Source organism: Lissotriton vulgaris, chromosome 10 (genome assembly GCF_964263255.1).
Source record: "Lissotriton vulgaris chromosome 10, aLisVul1.2, whole genome shotgun sequence".
Taxonomy (NCBI): Eukaryota; Metazoa; Chordata; class Amphibia; order Caudata; family Salamandridae; genus Lissotriton; species Lissotriton vulgaris.
The window spans coordinates 1,138,105,836-1,138,124,912 of NC_141698.1; the positions used below are offsets into that span (position 1 = coordinate 1,138,105,836).

The 19,077-nt window shown below is 45.9% G+C and overlaps 1 protein-coding gene across 2 annotated transcripts in view; it reads right to left on the reverse strand.

Annotated features, from left to right (window-relative positions):
• F8 (coagulation factor VIII) overlaps positions 1–19,077 on the reverse strand; it is a 424,604-nt gene that overhangs the window by 219,987 nt on the left and 185,540 nt on the right. For both annotated transcript variants that reach the window (XM_086942238.1, XM_086942237.1), the window contains exon 6: positions 10,423–10,533. In XM_086942238.1, coding sequence (XP_086798364.1) covers positions 10,423–10,533 — 111 coding nt within the window. The remainder of the gene's footprint in view (positions 1–10,422; positions 10,534–19,077) is intronic.

The window sequence follows — 19,077 nt, forward strand, 5'->3', positions numbered from 1 at the left end:
GTAAAGAAGACCCCCAGATTCTAGAAGTAAAGATGACCCCCAGATTCTAGTAGTAAAGAAGACCCCCAGATTCTATTAGTAAAGATGACCCCAGATTCTAGTAGTAAAGAAGACCCACAGATTCTAGTAGTAAAGATGACCCCCAGATTCTAGAAGTAAAGATGACCCCCAGATTCTAGTAGTAAAGAAGACCCCCAGATTCTAGAAGTAAAGATGACCCCAGATTCTAGTAGTAAAGAAGACCCACAGATTCTAGTAGTAAAGATGACCCCCAGATTCTAGAAGTAAAGATGACCCCCAGATTCTAGTAGTAAAGAAGACCCCCAGATTCTAGAAGTAAAGATGACCCCCAGATTCTAGTAGTAAAGATGACCCCCAGATTCTAGAAGTAAAGATGACCCCCAGATCCTATTAGTAAAGAAGACCCCCAGATTCTAGAAGTAAAGATGACCCCCAGATTCTATTAGTAAAGATGACCCCAGATTCTAGTAGTAAAGAAGACCCACAGATTCTAGTAGTAAAGATGACCCCCAGATTCTAGAAGTAAAGATGACCCCCAGATTCTAGTAGTAAAGATGACCCCCAGATTCTAGAAGTAAAGATGACCCCCAGATTCTAGTAGTAAAGAAGACCCCCAGATTCTAGAAGTAAAGATGACCCCCAGATTCTATTAGTAAAGATGACCCCAGATTCTAGTAGTAAAGAAGACCCATAGATTCTAGTAGTAAAGATGACCCCCAGATTCTAGAAGTAAAGAAGACCCCCAGATTCTATTAGTAAAGAAGACCCCCAGATTTTATTAGTAAAGATGACCCCAGATTCTAGTAGAAAAGAAGACCCCCAGATTCTATTAGTAAAGAAGACCCCCAGATTCTAGTAGTAAAGAAGACCCCCAGATTCTAGTAGTAAAGATGACCCCCAGATTCTAGAAGTAAAGATGACCCCCAGATTCTAGTAGTAAAGATGACCCCCAGATTCTAGAAGTAAAGATGACCCCCAGATTCTAGTAGTAAAGAAGACCCCCAGATTCTAGAAGTAAAGATGACCCCCAGATTCTATTAGTAAAGATGACCCCAGATTCTAGTAGTAAAGAAGACCCATAGATTCTAGTAGTAAAGATGACCCCCAGATTCTAGTAGTAAAGAAGACCCCCAGATAATATTAGTAAAGAAGACCCCCAGATTTTATTAGTAAAGATGACCCCCAGATTGTATTAGTAAAGATGACTCACAGATTCTAGTAGTAAAGATGACCCCCAGATTCTAGAAGTAAAGATGACCCCAGATTCTAGTAGTAAAGAAGACCCCCAGATTCTAGAAGTAAAGATGACCCCCAGATTCTAGTAGTAAAGAAGACCCCTAGATTTTATTAGTAAAGATGACCCCAGATTCTAGAAGTAAAGATGAACCCCAGATTGTATTAGTAAAGATGACTCACAGATTCTAGTAGTAAAGATGACCCCCAGATTCTAGAAGTAAAGATGACCCCAGATTCTAGTAGTAAAGAAGACCCCCAGATTCTAGAAGTAAAGATGACCCCCAGATTCTAGTAGTAAAGATGACCCCCAGATTCTATTAGTAAAGATGACCCCCAGATTCTATTAGTAAAGAAGACCCACAGATTCTAGTAGTAAAGATGACCCCCCAGATTCTAGTAGTAAAGATGACCCTCAGATTCTAGTAGTAAAGACCCCCAGATTCTATGAGTAAAGATGACCCCCAGATTCTAGAAGTAAAGATGACCCCCAGATTCTAGTAGTAAAGATGACCCCCAGATTCTATGAGTAAAGATGACCCCCAGATTCTATGAGTAAAGATGACCCCCAGATTCTATTAGTAAAGATGACCCCAGATTCTAGTAGTAAAGATGACCCCCAGATTATAGTAGTAAAGATGACCCCCAGATTCTAGTAGTAAAGATGACCCCAGGTTCTAGTAGTAAAGATGACCCCCAGATTCTATTAGTAAAGATGACCCCAGATTCTAGTAGTAAAGATGACCGCCAGATTCTAGTAGTAAAGATGACCCCCAGATTCTAGTAGTAAAGATGACCCCCCAGATTCTAGTAGTAAAGATGACCCTCAGATTCTAGTAGTAAAGACCCCTAGATTCTACTAGTAAAGATGACCCTAGATTCTAGAAGTAAAGATGACCCCCAGATTCTATGAGTAAAGATGGCCCCCAGATTCTATGAGTAAAGATGACCCCAGATTCTAGTAGTAAAGATGACCCCAGATTCTAGTAGTAAAGATGACCCCCAGATTCTATTAGTAAAGATGACCCCAGATTCTAGTAGTAAAGATGACCCCCAGATTCTAGTAGTAAAGATGACCCCCAGATTCTATTAGTAAAGACGACCCCCAGATTCTATTAGTACAGATGACCCCCAGATTCTATTAGTAAAGATGACCCCCAGATTCTATTAGTAAAGTAGACCCCCAGATTCTATTAGTAAAGATGACCCCCAGATTCTAGTAGTAAAGATGACCTCCAGATTCTATTAGTAAAGACGACCCCCAGATTCTATTAGTAAAGATGACACCCAGATTCTATTAGTAAAGATGACCCCCAGATTCTATTAGTAAAGATGACCCCCAGATTCTATTAGTAAAGATGACCCTCAGATTCTAGTTTTAAAGATGACCCCCAAATTCTAGTAGCAAAGATGACCCCCAGATTCTAGTAGCAAAGTTGACCCCCAGATTCTATCAGTAAAGATGACCCCAGATTCTAGTAGTAAAGATGACCCCAATATTCTAGTAGTAAAGATGACCCCAGATTCTAGTAGTAAAGATTACCCCAATTCTAGTAGTAAAGATGACCCCAGATTCTAGTAGTAAAGATGACCCCAGATTCTAGTAGTAAAGAAGACTCCCAGGTTCTAGTAGTAATGTACACACAGGTGTTTTGCCAGAACGTGCTCCAAACACTACATTTTGTGTGAACCTAGATGCTAAATTATATTTTCTGAAAACCTCATAATATAAATAAGCTTCATTTATTAAAAACTAATTGTAAGTGAAAGATTCTATTAACATATGTACTTTAGGTAATTGAAGAAACTGGAACAGAGAATGACTACACAGTGTTGAGATGATTAAATATGACCACAAAAAGGTGACCTAATTAAGACTAGTTATTTTCCTTAAGTGTTGAAACATGTCGCAGACATCTCAATATAAAGAAGATCCAGGTGAAGGATGCACAATAATTCTCGAGGCCATTTGCTTTTCAAGAGGTTTGTGGGTGATTGGAAACAACCGGCTACCATGATCAAAATATAGATGCTTCAATTATTTTTTATGAATCTGTTGCATGAATAACTTTCTTGTGGTTTGGTAAAATGTGTTCTTTTTTGAGTCATGAACAAACTGTTGATAAAGAGTAATTGTCAGTGAAGGAGGTTCTTGGAATTAGGGAATCCACTGGGTTTGAATAAGAGATCCCATGAGAGATATGTAACAGTTTTTTAAAGAAAGTAGTTACTCAGTAGGATTGATGTTAGTAAGCTCTGTAGTACAACTCCTTCGGTTACAAGGGGGACACGTATTCTTAACTGGAAGTAGCAATCCATGCTGATCTTACACTGACCAGCAGAAGAAGACAGAACATTGGCTTTTGCATCTATAGACTTCACATACAGGCATCTTCAGACTATATATAAAAACAACCTATTCTGGTTGTGAGAATGTGACTCTCTCAGTATGGTTGGGTATTGTGTGGGGTGGGGAAATACTCCTTTTGTATATAGTGCCCTCAAACAACCTTGCGAGTGCCATGCATCATCATTGGGCGTTGCTCCTCATGGGGGTGGCGCTGCAGTCCCTCACGGGCCCCGCAAAAGGGCTCTTTAGCAAAGATATTTTTTAGGAGATGCCATAGTTGTGCATGCAGGTGTGGGGGTCTAAAAGTAGTGGTGAGTGGGTTAAAATTGTCTTTGACGGTACTCAGAGCAGTGTTTTATTCAGGGATCCCGAAGACAAGGTTAAAAAGTGTCAATGGGATGTGGTGATCCTCCGTCAAACAAATGTGGAGCAGTGGTGAATATTTTTCACTGCTCTCGCATCCGTGAGAAATGTGTGTGAAAAGATATAGTTCAGGTCAACATGTTTTGCGCTAGTGGATCCAAGAGCACTTTGTCAGGACCAAGTGCAACAGTGAATAAGACGCCCTATATTCCTTCGATACCTATAATGCAGTAGCAGTGTACATTAACACTGACTAGAATTCCCAAAAGGAATCCTGTGTTCCAAGCCCTATTATGGAATGGTCAGTCTCGCCAGCGGTAAGGGACAGAAAGCGGATGAAAATATTCAGTCATCCCGCATAGTGACATGAGCCTACCCCTCTGTTCCTGCTGTGTCAATATACACTGCAACCGCATTACAGGTACCGAAGGAATATAGGGCGTCTTTTCCCTGACTCCTTCTCTTTATATTTATTTTCACTTGATTCTTCACTTTTGCACTTGGTCCTGACAAAGCGCTCTTGGATACCCAACCATACTGAGAGAGTCGCATTCTCACAACCAGAATAGGTTATTCTATCCCCCTATCTCCTCTGTAGAAACAGTTACCTGTTGGACCTGGCCCTTTTTGGCAGGTTCACCCCGAAACTTTTTGCTTTTTCCTAGCCTGTTTCTGTGACCTGGTGTTGGTGATTTTAGGCCTCTGCGCACTTTTTCACTGTGGTACAGTGTAAAGTGCGTGAGCTCTCTGTGTGTGTGGTGAGAGTGACCTGCCCTCCCATAGGAATGAATGGGGAATATGTATGCCCATGGTAGTTCCTGATGTGTGGGGAGTGCAGGGTCGAGTTTGGTATGTGCGAACTCGTGAGATTGAATGCTGCGTAATGATGTATGTGGCATGATTGTGTCTAGTGTAGAAGTGCCACTTTTAGAGTTGGCATATTTGGGTAATTTGTGTCTGGCGTGTGATTGGCTGGAGCCTGGCTCCAGGAGTGAGCCTAGGCCTGCTTGTGGATTGACTGTCTGGTTTGAGGGTCCTGAATGGGGCTGAGTTTTCCCCACACAATGCTGGCTCCACCCCCTGGGGTGCGTCTGATGTCCCTAGCCTGGCCAGTGAAAGGAATTCCCTATAACCAGTTCTAGCTGGTTCTCACACTGCCTGCACCATGCTAGACAAAGGATTTCTCTGTATAAAAAGGGGCTGTGTCCCCTTACAAAATGTTCTTGTTTGCCAACTTGAATCCTGCCAGGGGCGTGCTGCTGCTTGGGCCCAGGGGAAGGTTTGCGTCCCTGGGCCCTGCCCAGCCCCTGGATTCCTGATGGATTGCTGGAGGACTCTGCCTTGGTCCTGACACCCTTTTTGCCTTTCCTTGCGGCCCCCCAGGACCTGTTGTACCCTTTATCTGTCCTTCTAGCACTTGGGAGCGCTTTATGGTGCTTTTTGCCTGGTTTCGGGCGTTTCTTCGCCCCGCATTTTGCGTGAGGAATTGCAGGTGCCACCCTGCTTTATGCCCGATATCGCTATTTTCTTTATTACGGGTGCCACCCCATTTATTTAATTATTTAGCGAGTGCCCACCTCGCTTCTATGTTTTAAATGATTCCCGAGGGAGCCAACCCCTCGTTATGTGCCCCGAGTCACCGCCGGCGGCCCGAGCCGCCTCAAGATGGCCGCCGGAAGGAGATGTCCGGCCCGCCGCCCGGTTGTGGGTGGGGCCGGGAGGACGTGGTTTCCGCTTCCCCTACCTAGGGGAAGCCTTCGTATGTCCCCGTCTGGTCTCCTGCGCTGCTTGGACAGGGAGACCGGAGATGTGCCCGGAGATGCTGGTTGCCGCCTCCTCACGTCCCCGAGAAGAAGTGGCGTCCTCCTGCGGCCCGGGGCTCCCATGAAGTGGTGAGAGCCCTGGGGCCACCAACAGAGACGAGCGGGGCTCCCGTGTCCTGGAGGGAGACCCGGCAGTGAAGTCCCGCAACGCCGACCGGAGGAGCTTCCCCGCAGGTGGGTGCGAGTGCCAACAAATGGCACCGTGTGTCGGTGTCATGTAGGGCGGTCCCGACTGGCAGTGGGCCGCCCCACCAGTTCCAGAGCTGGGGGCATGTTTCTTTCCAAAGCCCTGCACAGCTCACAGCCCCCATTGTTTGTTGAGAGACCAGCGAGGCTCTGAAGGGCCAGTCATTTGTCGAGCCAAGAGAGGCTCGTGGGGGCAAGTTGTTTTCGAGCCCCGAGGGGCTCTGGGGGCATGTTTGTTTAAGGAGCTGAATTGGCTCCCCCCGCCCCCCTTATTTTTGAGAGGAGCCAAGGTGCTCCAAGGCCCACATTATTTTTAGAGTCCCCCCCCGAGGCACTTAGGGCATATTTGTTTTAGAGCCTGTGTGGCCCTAACGTTCTGCGCAGTGTGGTGTCAGAGCCTGTGTGGCTCCAACGATTGGGCGCAGTTCTGTTCTAGGGTCAGTGAGGACCCTGTCACAGTTTTATTTCCCATCTGCCCAGCAATTAGTGAGCAGCTGCACCGTTTAGGCGCTTGGGATTGTCCTCAGCTGCCCAGCACTTTGTGGGCAGCTGCCACGTTTAGGCCCCAGACATTGGGACACAGGGCGTCCTAGCCCCAACAAGGCCAGTTGGCCTAGGGACTGCCACAGTGGTGGCTTATGTGAGTTTGCGCAATGTGTTTACCTTCTATGTTATAATGGTAATTGCCCAATGTGAGTTTTGCGCAATGTGATGTGGTGCTAGGAAATGTAATGCATTTAATATGATTACGCACCTTGATCTTACACCTCTGAATGTTTTTGGGCATCATGTGTTTTTGCGCTATTGAGTTATATTCTGGCACCTCTGAATGTTTTTATGCATCATGTGTCTTCCTTGATTTTACACCTCTGAATGTGTTGGTTTCTGCATCATGTGTTTTTCCTTCCCTGCACCTCTGAATGTGATTTTGATGCATCATGTGCCTTGTTCTGACACCGCTGAAAGTGTTTTCCTTCCCTCCACCTCTGAATGTTGTGATGTATCATGTGTAATGTGTTCTTGCTTATACCCCTAATTGTATTGTGATACTTAGGTGGTTGTTCTTTCTAGTACAGGTGGTCCTAGTGAGGTCCTGGTTCCCTGTGTGACATTCTCCTAAGGTGTTTAGGGTTGCGTAGGTGGTACTTACCTGTTACCACTGGTTGTGTGCAATATTTGCTAATTTGTGCTACAGTGATTTTATATCCTATTGTTCTATGATCTGCAAAGTGCTATTTCTAACAGTATTTCTAGTTCTAAAAGTGTTGATTCTGACAGTGGCTCATGTGGCCCTGTCCTGTAAATAATCCCTTGTGAATATTGCCCGTGCCAGTTGGCACCATGTATATTGTGTGATACTATCTGATGTATGTTTTGACAATACAAAAGTTATTTTTATATAACCTTGTGTGGAGTGCCTTTTGTGGTGTGCCTAGGATGTTGTTGCTGTTGTGTGCATTCGCAAATGCTTTACACATTGCCTCCGGGATAGGCCTGTCTGCTCGTTCCAAGCTACCAAGGGGGTGAACAGGGGTTATCTTGGCGTGTGACTCCCTTGCCCTGACTAGAATGGTGGTTTCTGCCTAGCTTTGGCGTCAGCCTTAGCCATCCAGAAATAGCCAGTTCTAACATCACCCCAAAATAAATATAACCTTTAACTTTGGGAGCCTGCGTACTGGACCTGCTTTTTCTTATCTAAGCTCCCTGTCCCCCCCTTCTTTATTTGTGCTTTTGTATATAAAAACAGCCAACACCAATCAATGTTGATGTTACACTGACCACTAGAAGAAGACAGACGATTGGCTTTTGCATCTAAAGACTTCACATAGAGACATATTCAGTCTATATATAAAACAGTCAACACCATGGTTGTGTGCTTCGTACAAACAGGTTGCTCGTACAAAGGGTAGAGTAAATAAAGTAGAAAGTTAGATTATATTTTATTTGCTCACTGGGGCAGAGAGAAATCACATAAGTGGCTCACGGTCAGACAGTTTGTCAGTGGGGAAGAGGGACTTGAAGCTGGGGCCCCCCACGGCTCAAACAAAGGCTTAAATCGATCACACCACCGAATCCCACTGGACCGACCACAGATGTGTCCACTTCACCTTCAGGAAACCCACCACACACCACCGCACCCAACAGCTACCACGCTGCTGCTGGGGCAAGGTCTCCAAGGACCAACTGACTACCACCCTCGCCCTAAGACCACCCACAGACCCCACTGACCCCGACACCGCCGCAAACAACCTCAAACAGTGGATCAACGACTGCGCCACAACCCTCGCCCCTCTCAAGACTTCCACAACCAACCACAACAACAAGAAAGCCGCCTGGTTCACCGAAGACATCCGGACCTCCAAGCGCAGCTGTCGGAAGCTGGAGAAGAAATTGCTCCACGACCGAACACCAGACAGCCACACAGCCCACAAGAGCGCCACCCGCAAACACCACCACTCATCAGGACTGCCAAGAGGACCACCTTCAAGGACCGCATCACAAGACCTATGCGACTCTCTGGCCACCTTCTTTCACCGCAAGATCACCGACATCCACGACAGCTTCAACTCCGAGACCCCCACACCGACCACCGAGTCCACCACCCCCGCGACCACTACCCGCACCAGCAACCTGACCGCCTGGTCCAATGTCAGTGACAAAGACACCATCAAAACCATGAACTCCATCCACTCCGGATCCCCATCCGACCCCTGCCCTCACCACGTCTTCAACAAAGCCAGCACAACCATCGCACCCCACCTCCGGAAAACAATCAACAGTTCCTTTGAGACAGCAACCTTCCCGTAAAGCTGGAAGCACGCCTAGATCAAGGCCCTTCTAAAGAAGCCCAAGGCGGACCCCAAGGACCTCAAGATCTTCCGGCCCATCTCCCTGCTCCCGTTCCCGGGGAAAGTGACAGAGAAGATTGTCAACAAACAGCTAACCCGCTACCTCGAAGACAACAACATCTTGGACCGTTCCCAATCCGGCTTTCACAGCAACCACAGTACCGAGACCGCCCTCATCGCCTCCACTGACGACATCAGGATCCTAATGGACAAAGGAGAAACAGCCGCCCTCATCCTCCTGGACCTATCAGCAGCCTTTGACACAGTCTGCCACCGCATCCTATCAACACGCCTCCATGACGCCGGAATTCAAAAGACGGCCCTGGCCTGGACCACATCCTTCCTCTCCGGCAAAACACAGAGCCACCGCCTCCCACCCTTCAGCTCAAAAACCACCGAGATCATCTGCAGCGTCCCACAGGGATCCTCCCTCAGCCTAACGCTGTTCAATATCTACATGGCACCGCTCGCCCACATCGCACGTCAACATAACCTCAACATCATCTCCTACGTCGACGACACCCAGCTGATCATATCCCTCACCGAAGACCCCCACTCCGCCAAAGCCAACCTCCACAGAGGAATGAAGGCCGTAGCCGACTGGATGAAGGACAGCAGACTGAAGCTGAATTCAGACAAGACGGAGGTCCTTAATCTCGGACCCACTCCATCAGCCTGGGCCGACTCTTGGTGGCCCACATCGCTAGGCACAGTCCCGGAACCCACAGACCACGCACGCAACCTGGGGGTCATCCTCGACTCCACCCTCTCCATAACTAGTCAAGTCAACGCCGTCTCTGCATCCTGCTTCAACACCCTCCGAATGCTCCTCAGGATCTTCAAGTGGATCCCTCCCGACACGAGAAAAACCATCACCCAGGCCCTCGTCACCAGCAGACTCGACTACGAAACGCTCTACTCGGGAACAACAACCAAGCTCCTGAGACGACTACAACGAATCCAGAATGCCTCGGCACGCCTGATCCTCGACGTCCCCCGACGCAGCCACATCACACCCCACCTGAGAGGCATGCACTGGCTCCCCGTCAACAAAAGGATCACCTTCAAACTTCTCATCCACACACACAAAGCACTACACAACGCCGGACCTACATACCTCAACAACCGACTCAGCTTCCACATCCCCACCCGAAGCCTCTGCTCAGCCAACCTCGCCCTCGCCACAGTTCCTCGCATCTGAAAAACCACCGCTGGTGGCAGATCCTTCTCCTACCTTGCCGCCAAGACCTGGAACGCTCTACCTACCAGCCTACGACAGACTCAGACCTGCTAGCCTTCAGAAGACTTCTCAAGACCTGGCTCTTCGATCAGTAGCGCCATTCCCCCCCACACCCCCCCCCCGCACCTTGAGACCCTCACGGGTATGTAGCGAGCTTTAGAAATGCATTGATTGATTGATTGTGCAAAGTTTGCTTCTCCCAAACGAAGTCAGATATTCAAGACATGATGCCATTGCTCCATCGCACCTCTTCTTGTCTCACTATCTAGGAGGTTATTGTGTAGCTGGATGAGAGCTTCCTCCCAGGTGCACATCAACTCCCAGACCCAGCTTCAGAGCAGCAGCCATCATACTCACCCGGCAGAGAGGCGTTCACGTAGCCGTTGATGGAGTCCATCTTCGCTATCGACAAGGGTGGGTCACTAGCTTCTCCTTCTGGGAAGTTCTTCTCAGTGTAGCGGCTTTCAGCTGGGAGCACAAGGAAAGAGCAGAAGTCAAAGCATGAGCATGTTTAGTATTGGGCACAGTACAAACACCAGCCAGACTGGAGTATTCTGTCTACGTATAAGCTCTCCGTGGCGCGTCATGGTATTGTCTCGATCAGCTGAAAAAGTCCTTGTCTCCCGGCATCAATGCTATATTAATCGAACTACATCCTGTATCCTCAACTGACACCAGTCTGTCTTCAGCCAGATCCTCGGGACTGATACAGTCTGGTTCCATCTGGGCCAGTCTCCGTCACACGGCTGGCCGCACCCCACCTCTCAACTCATCCCCCCTTCCTTATCTGCGGCGTTGGTCACTGTTGCAATGTACGGTGTCTGGTGGCATGCACTATGATGGTGATGCTACCTTCACTCACACCCATGGCTGATTCTACTCAATCTTCCCAAAGGTGGAACACTGCATCTGACCCAGCAACTTCCTCTCTGAGTCACTAAAGATCTCTAGACTGTCACACAATATCCACCTCTTCCCCTCATGTTGAGGAGCTATTGGTTGCATCTCATAAAGTTATTGAGGAGTTAGCGACTCACCTTTCATTTCTAGAGGGTGACACCAGTTTACCCTGGTTCCCCGGGCACTTCTCACTACATGCCACACAGCAATAAGGAGCCTGAATCTCATCAACTTCAGAAAGAAATATTGTTTACCTAGATCTGAGATATCTGCTCAATTTCCCAACCTCATCTACCCCATCCCCCGCTCTTCCAGCAGACGGATACAAAATCTGGACATATTTCTTCAACACCACGTAAGAATGAGTGTTCATCAACTCTTTAAATAAATGTCATGTCATGTCAAAAGTTTTTATATAGCGCAATTTATCACCGTAAGGTCTCAAGGCGCTTACAGCACAAAAACGATTGATCACATGTGATGCTAGAAAGTGGGGTGGTACCTATTTGGGAAAAAGCCAGGTTTTTAGGGTTTCGCGGAAAAGTTTATGTTCAGTGATGGATAGCAGAGGAGGAAGTAGCTTGTTCCGAAACAGTGGGGCAAGATAGGAGAAGGAACGCTGACCATATCTAGAAGTCCGGGCACGAGGTTGAATCAAAAATGATTTGCTGCTGGATCTTAAAGGTCTTTTAGGGACATACCAATTAGGTTTTTTTTAAGGTATTTGGGCCTATTATTATACAGAGTATTGTGTGTTATGCTCGAGATCTTAAAGTGACTTCTCTGACCGATGGGGAACCAATGGAGCTTTTTCAAACAGGGCGCGGAAGCTGTTCTAGGAGGCAGATCGAGGACTAATCTGGCCGCTGCACTCTGGAGGGTCTGCAGTTTTGCCAGCTGATCCTCATTGAGTGCAGCGTACAGGGCATTGCCATAATCAAGATGGCGAACGATCGAGCCCTGTACCAGGGGTTTCCTAGTTTCTATAGGGAGCCTCCTGAAGATCTTCCTGAGGCTACGCATGATTCCATAGCAGGTGCTCGTCACTTTGGTAATGTGATTCTTCATGGACAAGGCACAGTCCATTAAGATGACCAAATTCCGTACTGCAGATTTAGGGGAGGGACATACTCCCAGTTCCGATGGCCACCACTCTTGTGTCCAGCATTTCTCTGCTTTGCCGAACAAGATGATTTCGGTTTTGTTTGCGTTCAATTGGAGTTTGTTTTTACACATCCAACTGCTTATCTCGATCACGCATTTCTTAAAACGGGAACGGGTGTCAGCATGATCTGTACCGCATGTGATAAGCAGCTGTGTGTCGTTGGCGTACGACATGGTTTCAAAGCCGTATGAGTTAATGATCTTCGCCAGTGGGGTTAAGTACAGGTTAAACATCAGGGGGCTTAGGATAGACCCCTTCGGTACCCCCACTGTTACAAGGCGGCTACTAGAGACCAGAGTGTCGACTCGGACGGTGGTGTGTTGGTCCGTCAGATAGTTTTCAATCCAACCAAGGGCCCTTCCTCTGATACCTATCTCCCACAAATGATGTTTCAAAATGTTGTGGGAGATTGTATCAAATGCCGCGGATAGGTCCAAGAGGATAAGGATGGCTGATTTGCCTCTATCCACCGCGAGCCTGATGCTATCCACAATCTCAATGACCGCAGTCTCCGTGCTGTGTCCAGCAGGGAAACCGGATTGGAAGGGATCCAAGACCCCATGCAACTGTGTAAAAGCAGCGAGCCGTTTATTGACTAAATGCTCCAACACTTTCCCAAAAAAGGGTAGTAAAGAGATGGGTCGGTAATGGGCTGGCAATATGGGATCATCAGAGATTTTCTTTAAGATAGGCTTTACTTGTGCTTGTTTCCACTTGGATGGCACAATGGCCTGCTCAGGTGAGGTGTTAATGATAGCAGTCAGAGAGTTGGCCAGTACTGGCGTGATTTTAGTGCAGCGGCGTGGAGGGAAAGGGTCCATAGGGGAGCTGGATTTAATTTTGCTTAAACCCTCCAAGGTTTCAGTGACTGTTATCGGATCAAATTCTGTCAAACAGGAAATGTCATTGGAATCAGCCAAGGGAAAAGATAATGTCAGGCTAATATTTTGCTGGGGATGGTCTTGGTCAGAGTTAGGAAAGGAGGAATAGATTACTTTGATTTTATTATCAAAGAACTCAGACATAGACTCTACCCAGTCTTGAGTAGGGCTAAAGGAGGACTGTTCGGCCCGAGGGGAAGTAAATTCTTTTAATATTTTATATAGTTCCTTGCTGGAATTGGCCGAATTATTTATTTATATAGCATGAATGCAATAATTTATATTTTGCTCTGTCCTCTTCCGTTTTTGTTTTCCGTCAATTACGTTCAGCTACTCGACTTGCTTGCTTACCTGTTTTTAGGGCGATCGTAAACCACGGGGAGGCTACAGATTTCACATTAACCTTTGTTTTAGGAATGATTGCATCCAGGGCATGTAAGATAAAGGTCTCTAAGTGTGTTACCATGTTTTCCAATGGAGTAGCCTGTTTTATTAAGGGTTTAAAATGTGCAAGAAAGGCCTCAGGAGTAAGTTTACGCCAGGGTCGTATGAGCATTCTTTTTTTACTTGTTAATTTGTTAAATATGGTGTGCCAACTCATACGTCCTTCCTTTCATTCCAGAAAATCTACAGATACGATTCAACTCTGCAGGCAGAGTGATCACTGTGCCCAGAAAGAGACACTCCGTCTTCCCACTCTTCAGTAATCCTCTCAGGCTGCTTCCTTCAAGTATAAGAATACGCAAATGTGGAGCCTTTTTAGAGTTTGGTGGACAGAGTTCTCTGTCCCAATAACTCCTAGCTCGCCCGCTCTACTCAGAGTCGGCTGGCCTCAAGCTTCCACCAGTGGAGTGTCCGCGTGCTCTGGCTGTGGAATCCTGTGACCGATAGCTTGGCTGGAACCCGGCTTATTTTACATTTTGCTTTGACATTTTTTTACAATCTTTTGCTGAATCTTTTCAGAATTGTATGAGTCTGGGTTTAGCTTCAATATAATGTTTTTTGGAAACGTTCCTGCCAAACTGTACACTTTGAAGATGGGTTGATTATGGATGTTGGCACCGGGTGCATCGCCTCGACCTGGGATCTTTCTTTTCTTTAAAGAGATTCTCAGGTTACCAGGGGACAGATGCTTTGATCTTAACTCTTTCAAAGGTATTTACAATTCCAGGCATGATATGGTGTTGTAGGAGTTAGTAGTGTCATCATGAATCTCAAGAAAGACAGCAGGTGGTGGTTAGGGGTACTAGGTAGACCCAGTACCAAGCTCTAGTAGGCTAAGTTTTTGTCTGCCAGATAGGGACATCTTGGCTTTATGGACCAAGGATCGCCCAAGACGTTGTCCATTTACAAACGGATCGCTTTGATATAACTGGACCTCTTCGAATGAATTTGTTCTGCATGTGGGGATCAGAAGGATCAATAGCCAATGTAGTTCAGAGAGAATTGTTATTCAAATATCATGGTTGAAGGTGTAAAGCTGAAGTTATTGCTGGACTCAGGCTGAAACGTCTATGCTGTCTTGTAAAACACTTGAGAGCCTGTGGGGAGACAGAGTGGGACACCTCCTGATGACATTATATCCTGAGTAAACAATTTCTCTTGCTGGCATTTTGCTGCTTGTAATGTGTTTATGGGAATCTATGGAAGTGGAGTCCGCGTAAGAGTAGGTAAAAGCCGCAGAGAAGTAGGAGTCACCGGAACAATCTGCCTTTGGAAGAGGGCTGAGCGGGAAGAGTGGGAACTGTGCAAGGAGAAGGTGCCAAGCAGATGGAGTCTCAGGGGGTGGTGCACCCACAGGCCAGGAGGAGTCTTCAGGGCCTAATGCTGAAGCCTAACTAGCTTAATAGTCCTCGCTCATTTCACGACTCCTTTAAAAAAAGTTTTTCTAGCCACAAGTTATATTTAGAGACATCTTTAAATGAACATTAGCTTTTGACAAAGAGAAATCAAGGATAGTTTGTCAAGGCAGCCTACAGGCTATCACAGATATGATTCTTTTTTTAATTGGCTGTTTTGGAAAAGTGTTTATTTTACGTATTTGAAAAAAATACGTGCTTCTGGGTCCAATGCAGAAGAGGGAGAGTTAGTTCAATATGATTCTCTCTTTATAGCGCCAACGTACACAAATCTGCACTCCATGTTCCTAGAAGGATGGGTCAGCAATTCCAGTAACTGGGCGGGTGGGAATAATGACCCTAGCAAAGGACACATGGAAAGACAGAGACAAAATGCTGGAAGAAATAGTGAAACGAACTATAGATTTCAAATCAACAGAGAAGCCAGAAGACTTTGAGGCTTTCCTTAAGAAAATGTAGATAGGCCTTGATAAGGCCGAGGAGGAAATTAAACTAGAAAAAACTACATTTTGAACTTTAATAAAACAACATGACCATATCTGCAGAGAGCAGGCGGGATCAGAAGGGGAGACACAGCTTATGAGGCTGATAGGACAATGCAGCCGCACAGTCATATCTTTCCTCAGAAGGATTTTCTTTTTTTTTTAGGTATTTCGCCTGATGAGCAGAGGAAAAACAAATCAAGGCCCAAAAAGGATGTTCAAGAGCCAAAGGCAGAGGTGAAATAGCAAAAAGCAGCCTAAACACCATAGGAAGAAAAGATGAAACTACCCCAGCGCGAATGACAACAAGAGGACACAAGAAAGCGAAATAAACCATGAATGAATGACCATGGTACATGTATTAGGATGGAATTTAAATGACGCAGAGATTGAACTTCTTTCTTTTTTTACCCCACACACAGAATATAAACTACACACGAAGCAAGATTGACTTGTTTCATTTTTTTGAGGAAATGAAACTTAAAAAATGGTACCATACTCGACCCAAGACTGCCATCCCGAAGTAGGAAATACAGACTAGTAACCTATAGATATTGACATGGTATATACTCTTTCAGAGTTACATGGGTGGATCACACAGTTGCACAGATCCATGACTCAATGGGGCCATCATCAATAAACCTCTAGATTGAGCGGCCACAGTGGATTCAAACCCTAATCTGTCCTTCTTCCTTCTCAGTCCCACAGTGTGAAAGAGGTTTTCAAGAGAGGGATAATCAAAGACCAAAAACTCTCATACATGGGCAGTAAAGGAAGATTCAGTCTCACATATGACCAACACAGATCACTTTTAGATCTTCAAAATGACCAAGAAACAGTTATATGTCAATCTGGCAGAGGTGGCAATCGTGTCTAAAAGTAAATACCTTGAAGAAAGCTATTCAAAAATCAATGACACTCAAGCTGATTATATTTTTGTAGTAAAGATACTCCATCACAATAGCGCTTGAGTACCCGAATCACAAAGATAATGGTCTACCCGCCAGATTTAGAAGTTGGTGGACCATTGGTGAAACCACGGTGGAGACTACTCAGTTTCAGCCATGGTTACACCCCTCCAATGGCCCAACTGACTGAGAGCCTTTGGCGGCTGACCCCTATGTCCGCCACCTAACTTAGATGAATGGACAAACAGGTCAGTTTTCATTGCCTGTCACTTCCAGGAAAATCCTGGCGGCAAGGGGAGATGAAAACTGCTAAATGCTCCCCTCACCATGAAAGAGAACTCCCATGTATGGGAGAATTTTTTATTTTCAAAGAATAAATACAATTTGGGGATTTTCTTTTTGAAATAAAAAAAGTTTGATTGACGGCTCTACCATGGTGAAGGAGCTGTGGGTCAAACTTAAAGAAGCATTGACAGGACCCTCTGTGACGTCGGTTTCTGCCAATGTTTTTTAAATGACCACTAGCTTTGAGGTCATTTCCAAATTTGGAAGGTGGAGTACTCCCTGCATGATGGCCTTTAAGTCCTCCTCCAGGCCAACAAAGAATACTCTGTCCACAACATTTAAATCAGCTATTATCAGTTATGAGCGGGTTGATAAGAAGTTAGTGACTGAAGCAAACATAGAATTGGGGAAAACTAGAGCAATGGAGACACCAGGGTCTCATAGAGTGGGAAAATGATCAGTTTCTACGATGTGACAACCCTACAACAGCCATTTTATATCTAACCCCCAAAAAACAAAAGAATCACACTAAACGGCCAGGAAGACATATAGTGTAATTGATAGGATGCATACTACAGAACATCTAGGTAAGTTACCAATTTCCTGAGACTCTCCACCCTATTATCGTCCAGGATAGTAGAGACTTCATTGGGGTATCAATGGAATCCAATGGGAAAATGACTATATATTTTTTTTTCTTCTTTTTTTGTATCCTCATCCACGTTCATGGTTTCTATCTGCCAAGCATCAAAAGAAGGTAGTGGGGCACATAGAGTACGGTCGTGCTGCCTCAGTCGAAACTGGCAGGGAAGACAAGCGGATGGTGGTAACAATTCCCAACAGCAACAACTGGCTCATACCCGACAAACCATACAGAGATTAATCACTACATTTGAGCCCAAAGAAGATGAAAGTTTACTGCTAATTGAGTCCCAAAAGATCGCCAGCTGGGGGCAGTCAAAGAACATATGAGTATCCGGGGCCTCTTTTAAACCACACCTTGCACATGCCACAGGGCCTCCCATAGAAAACTTTGACAACCTCTGAGGGGAGTAATATGCCCTATGTAGGGTAAAAAGATGGTTTCTACGCAGCCAAGCTGGTTTAACTAAATCCCAAAGAGCCCTACAAGAGATTGGCCAGAGATCTTTCAGATTAACACCTGGCATTAATTCTCCCCACAGTAGCTCGGGGAGACGGAAGTTGCCATCGATCTCCTCTAATATTAAATTATACCACACAGAGATCTCTTTCTTTGCCGGTGGTTTATCTACCAGAAGAGTTTCAAGTTCGCAGCCTCCTCCTAGTGGCAAGTTTGTTCGACGTGCAGATTGGATGGCAGCTGCTTGACCCCAACTCGATATTTGTAGGTATTTAAATCTAGACAAGTTGGGCCCCACCTTGTTTACTAGATATTCCCAAGGAAGCAAGGTCCCTTCAAAAATCAAATCTCCCCAGGTAGATATTCCAGCCTCTCTTAATGGGAGTGCTAGTGCATCGCACGCCCAGCTTGGAGCCAGGGGTATATCCCAAATTGGAGATCTATTAGAATAATACCCCAAATTAAGTGTGGATCTAATCTTTGCCCAAGTTCTTGCCCGGCCATAAAGCACCTTCAATTTTATCTTTTTAAAAAATGTGGGATCTCCAAACTTAAAGAGGTAACCTGATAGACCGACTCCCTCACAACGTAGAGAGCCAAGAACATGTTGCCTATTCCCGCTTCTGTTGGTGTTTTAAGAAGCATGCGTGAGTGCGAGAGCTGAAACGCCCACGCATATATCTGTATGTCGAAGCCCGCCAATCCACCCTTCTCCCTGCGGCGCCTGATCTTTTTCCAGGCTATCCTAGGATTTTTGTTTTTCCAAAGAAAGGAAGAGATTTCTCCCTGTAACTTGGCCAGCAAAGAAGGGTAAAAAAAAGTGGTATTGTGTTAAATAGAAAAGAAACCTTTGGTAGGATTGACATCTTTACCAGGTTCGCTCTTCCCAACAAGGACAGGGGGAGGTGTTGCCAAGATCTCATTACCTTACAACACTCTTTTGCTGTTACTGCAAAATTCAAGGGGGCAATCTGACTGATGTCTTTAACAATATTCAGCCCTAAATAACGCAGACTTTCACTAAGATGTTGATTAAAGCCACTCGCATTGTCGTTCCAAGTCATAACCTCAGCCTTTGAGGCATTTACCTCATAACCTAACACTTCCCCGAATTCCAGGGCTAATTTAATTGCTGCAGGGAATGCGGTACTGAAATCAGAGGTCATTATCATGACATTGTCCGCATAAAGGGCCACCCTCTTTTCCCACTCTCCGTATATGAAGGGTTTGATGGTATTATCCTCTCTTAATCTCTGCGCGAAGGGCTCTATATAGAGATCAAATAGGAGAGAGCATAGAGGGCAGCCCTGCCGTGTACCTCTAGTTACTGTAAAGGGTTCAGACAAAGCCCCATTTACCAGCACAGAGGCTGATGGGCAATTATACAGCAATTTCACAGCTCTACGAAAACCCTCTCCCACGTTGAATTT